The sequence below is a fragment of the Lithobates pipiens genome, unplaced genomic scaffold, assembly GCF_037356315.1.
Source record: "Lithobates pipiens isolate NorthernLeopardFrog02 unplaced genomic scaffold, aLitPip1_a1.2 Scaffold_25, whole genome shotgun sequence".
NCBI classification, from domain to species: domain Eukaryota; kingdom Metazoa; phylum Chordata; class Amphibia; order Anura; family Ranidae; genus Lithobates; species Lithobates pipiens.
Window position 1 is genome coordinate 186,318,227 of NW_027507787.1, and position 10,623 is coordinate 186,328,849.

Below are 10,623 nucleotides of genomic sequence, written 5' to 3' on the forward strand. Positions count from 1 at the left end.
AGAAATATCATTAAATCAGGGTTTCTCATCCAGGGTTCTGCAGAAAATCAACTTTGTGGCAGATGCATATACATCCAATTTTGTTTCAGTACTATCAGTGAACATAACATCCCACCCCATACACAGCATATCCCTCCATACACAGCATCAATGGAATAAGCTGTCCTGCAACTTTATTACACATTTGCACATGCACAGCATCCCACCCCATACTCTGCATATCCCTCCATACACAGCATCTCACACCATATACAGTATCCTACCCCATACACGGCATCCCATTCCATGCACAGCATTCTATACACGCCATCTGTATCAGCAACATATGCCTGCTCTCTCCTCCCAGCGCCACCCTTTGAGTTCACAGGAGGCATCGGGTATCAATGCAAGCTGATAGTACTCACTATAAGTGCGCATTGAAAACAATATTTAGCGGATATACATCTGCCACAATGTTGATCTGTTGTGGAACCCCTGAGAACTTCTGGCAGAAAAATTCTGCTCTTACGAATACATTTGCAGCACAGCTTATTCTATTGAAATTCAATAAACTTACTGGCAGCATCACCAGATAAACATAAGGAATGACAGCCTAAAAAAGAAAACTAATGCAGCTAGAACATCTAAAGCCGCGTACACACGTAGCCGTCTGTCCGACGTACTTAGTCTGGCGAACTTCCCGCCAGACTGTCCGTCAGTCTTTCCGAACGGGCTACTTGCCCACACACAGTACGCCGTATTAGTCTACTGAAAAAGTGCCAAGTCCGCCGTACTGTCCGCCCTACTTTTGAAATGAACGGACTCGCCCACACACGCGGAGGAAAGTCCGCTCATTTCGAGCGTGTCTCCAGGTAGGCGGGGCAAGCGAAGCATGCGTCGCTGGCCCCGCCGCCTGGTATGGACTTAAAGGGGAACCCCAACGCCGAAAAAAATCGGTGTGGGGGTCCCCCCAGGTCCATATCAGACCCTTGTCCGAGCACGCTACCCGGCCGGCCAGGAAAGGGGGGACAAGCGAGCGCCCCCCCTCCTGAGCCGTACCAGGCCACGTTCCCTCAACATGGGGGGTGCCTTGGGGAAGGGGGAGCCGCGCAGCACCCCCCACCCCAAAGCACCTTGTCCCCATGTTGATGAGGACAAGGGCCTCTTCCCGACAACCCTGGCCGTTGGTTGTCGGGGTTTGCGGGCGGGGGGCTTATGGGAATCCGGGAGCCCCCTTTAATAAGGGGGCCCCGGATACCGGCCCCCCACCCTATGTGAATGAGTATGGGGTACAATGTACCCCTACCCATTCACCTGTAAAATAAAGTACAAAAAAAAAACACAACACACAAGATAAAATAGTTTATTGCACAGCTCCGGGGGTCTTCCGTCTTCGGGGGTCTTCTCGCCGGACTCCTCCGCTATCTTCTTGGAGCTCTTTTGCTAGCGGAGGAGCCCAGCTTTCTTCCTCGCCGCCGGCCACTTCTTCCGACTTCGGGGGTCTTGTCCCCCTGTTCGGTTCTTCTGGCGGGCCCCCGCGCCTTCTTCTAGCTCTTTTACAGGCGGTGTTCTGTTTATTTTGTCCCATTGATATTTAGGATGTTGGCAGAATTATTGATGCCACACTCTACCCTCTACACTATTTTTCTAATATATCAACACAGTGTCAGGCTGGTGTAAGACCCCCATAGTGGAAGACCCATCTCCTGTCTGATCTCAGGGATGACATATGACACACAAAAAGAGAAGGATTCCCCTTGGGGTAGGACTCAAATGGTAGTTAGAAAGTTATGTAAAGATAATCATATATTTATTAAGATATAAAAGATATTAAAATACAAAGATAAAAACATGAATCATGGAGTGTACATATCAACCATAACGGATATCGCAAGTAGTGGAAATAGATGGCAATGAGTTGACTCCTTCACCGAACACATTTCAGATTCTACAAGAGATACGCCTTCCTCAGGGGTACACAGAATATAAAGACTCTATAATGCGAGTACAAACAATCAAATGTCTATACCTGTCAATAGCAAATACTGTGGTATTACAAAGATCTATTGAATACAACTTACAATTGCAACCATCAGATACCTATAGCGACAATCCATAAGATTAAAAGCAACATCAAAAATAGCGCAGCAGCCACGGGAGACCGTCATCACCCTTGGAGACCCAGTGTAGAACAATATGCAATATAAAGCCTAAAAATCATCAAAAGAGGGACTCACTACATGTGGGACATGAAAAAGGAACCAACTGAGGCCCATAAAAAAGATCCTACAATGAAAAAACGAGAGAGAGATATGACAAAGATGTGGAGAGACACAGAGTATGTGCAAAGTATATTGTATACCTGTATTGCCTAGATGTATAAGAGATCATAGGTTCATATGCATACCTGGGTATGTGCTCAGGGGCAGGAGTGGAAGACAGATGTCCGTCTTCTAATTATAGTATAAGGGAGACACTGAAGGGACAGAATATATATATGTTTACATTACTACTAACACTGTACCGCAGGTGCAACAAACTACATCAGCATCAGTGCTATATATGGTTCCAGCTTCCACCAGTGTGATGATAAATGGATCACACGATATTCAGAGCATATAACCAAAAATAAGTAATATATAGTTCAATAAAGTTAAAACAAATGTTCCTCCCTAATAGGTATCCTATAACATGTAATAATATGTCTGTGGACAAAAAGTACAAGCAACATCAAATCCAAATGTGCCCTGGAGTCCACAGAAATGGATACCCCACGCATAGAGGTAGACAAACATCTCAAAGATGAACCTCCAAACCAAAGGAAATCTGCCCAAAGCAAAGGCAAAAACAACCAGGCTTAGCATTATACCTTCAAAGCTGTAGAAGTCTGACTTGTGTCTCTTCAACTGGTCTCATGTGAACAGGTTGTATTTCCTATTCGCAATCATTGACCCAATTTAAATAGTGTCCAGGCATATGAGCCGACGCGCCCAGCAATTAACATCAACTGGGTGCCATCAGCACAAACGAGGACCATCACGTCGCCATGCCACGCATGCCTAGACACTATTTAAATAGGGTCAATGATTTTTAACAAGAAATACAACCTGTTCACATGAGACCAGTTGAAGAGACACAAGTCGGACTTCTACAGCTTTGAAGGTATAATGCTAAGCCTGGTTGTTTTTGCCTTTGCTTTGGGCAGATTTCCTTTGGTTTGGAGGTTCATCTTTGAGATGTTTGTCTACCTCTATGCGTGGGGTATCCATTTCTGTGGACTCCATGGCACATTTGGATTTGAGGTTGCTTGTACTTTTTGTCCACATACCCCATGTTATGGGATAACTATTATGGAGAAACAGTTGTTTTAACTTTATTGAACTATATATTACTTATTTTTGGTTATATGCTCTGAATATCGTGTGATGCATTTATCATCCCACTGGGGGAGCCGGAACCATATATAGCGCTGATGTAGGTTGTTACATGAGCGGTACAGTGTTAGTAGTAATATATATATATATATATATATATATATACACACACACATACTCTGTCCCTGCAGTGTCTCCCTTATACTATAATTAGAAGAAGGACATCTGTCTTCCACACCTGCCCCTGAGCACATACCCAGGTATGCATATGAACCTATCATCTCCTTATACATCTAGGCAATACAGGTATACAATATACTTTGAACATTTTCTGTGTCTCTCCACATCTTTGTCATATCTCTCTTTTTTTCATTGTAGGATCTTTTTCATGGGCCTCAGTTGGTCCCTTTCTCATGTCCCACATGCAGTGAGCCCCTCTTTTGTTGATTTTTGGGCTTTATACTGAATATTTTTCTACACTGGGTCTTCAAGGGCGATACCGTGGCCATTGTGCTATTTTTGATGTTGCCTTATGGAGTGCGCTATAGGCATCTGATGGTTGCAATTGTAAGTTATTCAATAGATTTTTGTAATACAACAGTATTTGCTAATGACATGTACCCCTGAGGAATGAGTATCTCTTGTAGACTCCAAAACGCGTCCCGTGAAGGATTCAACTCCTTGCCATCTATTTTGACTACTTGCGATATCAGTTATGGTTGACATGTTTTTATCTTTGTATTTTCTTAATAAATGTAGGATTATCTTTATATAACTTCCTGACTACTATTTGAGTGCCGTTAAAGTCCTACCCCAAGGGGAATCCTTCTTTTTGCATTTGTCTATCAGGATGCTGGCACTGTGATACAATCACTGCTACCTCTCTTCTATAACACACTTTATGAGCAATACTGCCCAGCACATATTGGGTGGGTGGTGTGAGGGCCTTGCACCGGCCCTGGATTTACCAAGCTCTGAAACAATGTGCAGCTAGGCAGGTGACACAGCTAGGTCCGGTTGCAGCTTCACAACTTCCTTTGTGATCAGCTCACTCATTTTAAAGTCTATCATCACACCACTGAATATACTTGTTGCCAACTACTTTGACTGACTTGTAGTAAGTATCATATCCAGTGGGTCATTATAAGTGCCAGGCAATCAGAATTTTTAAAACAACCAAGAGTCGTCCCTGTATCCCTGTCATGGAGGATTTATTGTCCCTGGCACTGGAGTTTTGAACTTTGCTGTCTATAATTCGATTTTCTACAAAGATACATTTATCAAATGTAGGTGAAGGTTCTATATCTGATTTCCTTTTCTTATTGCAGATGTATACAGCAGACACAGCTCACACAGCAGGCCTGCCCCAGTGAGCGAGATCAAACATGAAGTCCACGCGGAGACTCCACCAACATGTGTAGTCCACGCGAAGATTCCACCAACATGTGTAGTCCACGCGAGGACTTCACCAACATGTGTAGTCCACGCGGGGACTCCACCAACATGTGTAGTCCACGCGGGGACTCCACCAACATGTGTAGTCCACGCGGGGACTCCACCAACACGTGTAGTCCACGCGGGGACTCCACCAACACGTGTAGTCCACGCGGAGACTCCACCAACACGTGTAGTCCACGCGGAGACTCCACCAACACGTGTAGTCCACGCGGAGACTCCACCAACACGTGTAGTCCACGCGGAGACTCCACCAACACGTGTAGTCCACGCGGAGACTCCACCAACACGTGTAGTCCACGTGGAGACTTCAACACGTGTAGTACACATTGAGACTCCACCAACATGTGAAGTCCATACTGACACTCCACCAACATGTGAAGTCCACATTGAGACTTCACCAACATGTGATCGTAGGTCCCCCAGCACTAGGGAGGTCAACCCAATGACATTGGATGGCTTCAGATTCCATCGCCTTCTTGGAGAGGGGAGTTTCGGAAAGGTAAGTGATCAGATCTTTTCTCTTAATTAGAATGTTCATCCAGGGCTACATTAGAGCTTCCTCTCTTGCGAACATTAGTTTCAGCAGGAAGTGATGGAATATCTGCGAGAAGGACATAGACTGAAATACCCTCCTCCTATGCTAAGCAAAGTATTTTGATTTCTATCTGTGTGGCTTTTGCAGAGCTGGACATACACTTTAAAGCTCAAATTTTTCCATTTAATTCTGATAAATTCATTTGAGATGAATTAGCACAAACTGTTTTTATAGTTATTTTTTCCTTTAGCAGCTAATGCCAAGTAGATAAACCTGTCCCCTGCCAACATATTATAGAGCAGGGCACTTGCTCTCTGTGGGGAAGCAGTGATTTCTCTGCAGTGATCTGACATGCCCCCTGATGAGTCAGAGCTAGGGCTCTCCAATCAGAAAAGCCATGCAGATTTGGGGGCTCTGGGCTATGACTCAGAAAGGGACCTGTCAAACCTCTGTAGAAAGACCACTGCTTTGGGGGGAGGGGAGACAGGGATACAGGAAGAGCTTTTCAATTCAGGTTGTTGCAGCTTTTTAATGAAAACAATCTATAAAAAAATTATATTGTTCTTATTTGATTTTGATGCATCTTCAATGTAGTTAGCTCATTTCAATTGAGCGTTCAATCGGACGTCTAACTTTATATAGCATTGAAAGAATCAGGGTGGTGAAGGACATCAGCTTCTCCATAAAAGAAGAATGAATGGGATGAACTTTTCTCGCTGTATTCTTTATTGACAAATATTTTAATACCCCTGGATGAGTGAGACTCCAGCCAGGAGTAGGAGAAGGGCCCTGAATTTCAGCTGTTTAACCAATGTAGACCCTGTGATGAATAAAATGCCATTATGGTGATTCTACCATTATTGGTGACCCATAAATAAAGTATTAAATGTGATTGAACTTCTCTGATTGTCACCTATAATTTTTCCCTCTCTCTGTTTCCTCCAGGTGGTTTTGGCATCACACACCTCCAGTGATGAACCGCTGGCTCTCAAAATCGTGACCAAGAACAACGAATTCTACAAAGATACCCTCAACGAGAGCCAAATACTGAAGGAAGCTTGTGCCAGCCCATTCTGCACTTATGCATATGGTACCTTCCAGACAAAAGTAAGTAACTTCACATTTTTGTTGGGAGAGGTCGATGTTAAACAGAGTGAATCATGTCTAACCTGAATCTTTCTTTCCTCTTCACAGAATCTTGCATTCTTCGTCATGGAATACCTAAGTGGTGGAGACCTGGAGAACTTCTTAAATAAGAGGGCACCAGTAAATATTGAGACAGCAAGGTAAGGCATGGAACCATGATAATAGGGATGGAGGTAGAACATAGTACTGTACATCGATCACATCTCATGCCCTGTACACACGGTTGGACATTCCGACTACAAAATCTGTCTGATTTTTCCAGACAAATTTTTGCCCAAGCTTGTCTTGCATACACATGGTTGCACAAAGTCGTCGAAAAATCCGATCGTTCAGAACGTGGTGACGTAGAACACGTACGACGGGACTATAAAAGAGGGCAGTAGCCAATAGCTTTCGTCTCATGATTTATTCTGAGCATGCATGGCACTTTGTCTGTCGGAATTGTCTACACATGATCGGAATTTAAACAATCGGATTTTGTTGGAAAATTTTAGATCCTGCTCTCAAACTTTGTGCATCAGAAATTCAGACGGAAAAAGTCAGATGGAGCCCACGCACGATCAGATTTTCCAACAACAAGATCTGATCACACATTTTCCATCCGAAAGTCCGACCGTATGTACAGGGCAAAAGTGTAGGCTTGTCCTACATACAAGATTGTGGCAGGAAGGTCTGACTTTTAGTACATCTGTCCTACTACAGCTCTACCTATACATGTACAATCACACACCGAACAGACATCTCAGGCACTGGACATATCTTAGCAAAATTCTTTTTTACCCCGAGAATGAACTGTCACGAGGCCTCTACAGATGCAGTATGTTCATATACATACTGTTATTATCCAACTGTTATTGGCCAGTTCATCATCCAGTGGAAGCCTTCAACCTTGCATCTGATTGGACAATCTCTAAACTTTTTCCTCTCTAATTTACAAGTAATTATATCATATGGGGGGCTCTACCAAAAAATCTATTTGATATATATCGGACACGTTCTTGTATAATGTAATTTTTGATAAAGTTTGATTGTAAATGTGAAACTTTTTTTGTAGTTTTGTATGAAGAGGGGACGTTTTTTTTATTGTCTTCTGTTGGTCTTATATACACTTTAGGAGAGACTGTACAATCACAATCATATTTTTCAGAATTTGCAAAATGTATTTGTTACAAATTCAGTAATTTCAAATATCCATATACAGTAAAACATTTCTTTGTATTGTGCTAAATTCTGCTGTTACTGATAATATTTTCTTTCAATGAGATAAAGTTATTACAAGCATACATGACTATACATGATGATTGGAGCGATGGGATCAGTGTTTTGCTATTCTGTGGCTTAGATTATTATATGAAATAAAGCTGTTTGAATGGTCATCTTATATATCATTTTTTCTTTATCAGATTTCTCACCGCAGAGATCCTTTGTGGCCTACAGTTTCTTCATAACCGGGGGATTGTACACCGGGATATCAAACCAGACAACATTCTGCTGGATAGTGTTGGACATGTCAGACTCGCTGACTTTGGCTTATCAGCAACCGAGGTGCATGCATCCCAAACCCTGACTTCATTCGTTGGTACTTTACAATACATCGCACCAGAAGTGAGTATTGGATTATTTTGGATTTCCTCTCTTCTTGTCAGTAAAACAATCAGTACTGATCATTCTACTCTTTTTGATATTTTCATAGATCTATTTGGAGACGCCATATGGATTTGCTGCTGACTATTTCTCCCTGGGAATTATAGTCTATGAATTGGTGACTGCAAATTATCCATTCAAACAGTCAAATACTGAGATACGAAGAGATACGAAGTCAGACACTGCTTCTGACACCGACTCACATGCTGACTCAAGCACTGCTTCTGATTCAGACACTAATTTAGATGCCAGCTCAGACAACAATCTAGGCACTAAATCAGACGTTTCGGACACTGCTTCAGATGCCAACTCAGATGCTGACTCAGAAACAGAATCATACAACGAGGAGGAGTTCTGTAGAGACTTAATCTGCAACCATGAACCAAGATTCCCTGAGGATTTTAATACGGATCTCAAGGACCTCATAGAGAAGGTAAGTAAAGACCATCTATAGCCAGCAAAGAAAATGGCTATTTTATGAATAATTATAAAAGTGGAATAGCATAGTTATTGTCTTTGTATCATGGATAATCAAATTTTTGTATATTTTTACAGCTCCTATGCAAATGTCCAGAAAGAAGAGCGATTCTTGTTAAAGATCTGCGAAGCCACCCATTTTTTAAGAGCATAGACTGGTTGGAACTGGAGGCTGGAGAAGTAAGCCCACCATTTACCATGAGCACAGTAAGTATATGGACCACACATGGGTCCAATGCAGTGCATTGTCCAATGTTCTGCATTCTATATTCTCCCAGCACCTGAGTGTGTATAATCATTTATAACAAAAAGGCCATCATTGCACAAATTCTTCAGTACTAATGTTTATTCTCTTCACAGTGCTCAGCAGACCTGACAACACAGATGCCAATGGAGAAAATCATAGAATCTGGCAAACTAGAACTGAAGACCGAATTATCAGAAGAGGATCAGAAGCTTTATTGTGGGTTCTCTTTCACAAGCAGCAGATGGGGAGAAATACAAAGGCCACAGGTGCTATCAGCACTATGGGGATGTTGGAGGCCAGTATTTTCTAGGCATGTTAGATCAGCTAAAAAGGGAGGTTGGAGGAAGAAAGGAAGGGGGGGAGGGGGTAAGGAATAAAGTAAGGGAGGGGGAGGAAGAAGGAGGGGGGAAGGAAGAAAGGAGGGGGAAAGAAGAAAGAAGGGGGAAGGGAAGAAAGGAGGGGGGAGGGGAAAGGAAGAAAGGAGGGGGGGGGGAAGGGAAGAAAGGAGGGGAGGAGGGGGGGGAAGGGAAGAAAGGAGGGGAGGAGGGGGGGAAGGGAAGAAAGGAGGGGGGGAAGGGAAGAAAGGAGGGGAGGAGGGGGGGGAAGGAGAAGGAGGAGAAAGTATCAGACAATAACATAAAGTTACAAAAAAATAGAATACTATAGATAACCATAGTAGTCCATAGTGCTATAATCATGGTTAGGAAGGTAATAAGGAAAGATAAAAAGGGAATGAAAACCAGTGTGTTGGGATGAGAAACACCTACCTTGATCGGCAGTATTGACTAGCATAAAATGACCAATCCAGGGAGATCACTCCGATCATTCACACCAAGTTAGCAAAGACAGTCAGGCAATGTTAAGCCTATAGAGGTTATTGGTAGAGAGCCTTAGAGTTAGTAATTTTACCTCTCAACCATCGTTATGGAGCATAGAGAGTATAGTGATAAAGGTCTATCCATATTGGAAACAGCCATTACCTGTATCTGTGGAGATTGCTGGCGTGGTCCCCGGGGTGGGTGCCTACTCTTAACGGGCAGTCTGAAAAACGCCCTTTTAAAGCCTCCAACCCGGCGTACATCACCCACTATCGGCGGCGCCGAGCGGTGACGTCGCGGGGCCCGCCGCTCCTAGTGCGCATGCGTCATGAATTTACTGCGCGCACCAGCTTTTGGTAACCATGGGAACATCCCTGGGCCAGAAGCACCGACGGGTCCTCCCCTAATCAGGGGGCGGAGCTCCGTTCTGATGGAGAGGCGCATGTCGGCCCCTGGGAGATTAACTCCTAGTGCCTGTGAGCTGCTAGTGGACGATCCCTGATGTCAGCCATGCCAGATGGATTTATACAAATACGTTCCTTAAACAGATACAATGTTTAACAGGAATAATATCATATTCTAGGTAGTGATTCACAGAGTATCAAAGAAAAAAATCTCACCAAAGATAATAATGGAATAATCTATGATAAATCAAAAACAAATTAACAATTAAAAATAACAAAACAAATAAAACACAGTTCCACAGATTGGGCACAGCGATCTTTATAATAAGCTTACGGAATTAAGGAGCTCTAATTCAGAAAAAATTTAATTTAATAGCTCACAGGTAATAACAAAGAGGAGATGATCAATTTAAATGGACAAAAATTTGACATAATTAACGAGGATGAGGATACCAACCTTTAAACAAATTTAATATCAATATCTATTTAGGCATTCCATCGACTATATATTTTCTGGGCATGTTAGATCAGCTAAAAATTG

At 42.9% G+C, this 10,623-nt stretch overlaps 1 protein-coding gene across 1 annotated transcript; it reads left to right on the plus strand.

Moving 5' to 3' along the window:
• Positions 1–6,157: 6,157 nt before the first annotated feature.
• On the plus strand, positions 6,158–10,344 carry LOC143929803 (protein kinase C delta type-like). Its single transcript, XM_077453780.1, has 7 exons — positions 6,158–6,453; positions 6,541–6,632; positions 7,896–8,097; positions 8,186–8,569; positions 8,692–8,820; positions 8,974–9,196; positions 10,262–10,344. The coding sequence occupies exons 2-7, from the start codon at positions 6,559–6,561 to the stop codon at positions 10,342–10,344; spliced, it is 1,095 nt and encodes a 364-aa protein (XP_077309906.1). The 5' UTR covers positions 6,158–6,453; positions 6,541–6,558.
• Positions 10,345–10,623: the final 279 nt, after the last annotated feature.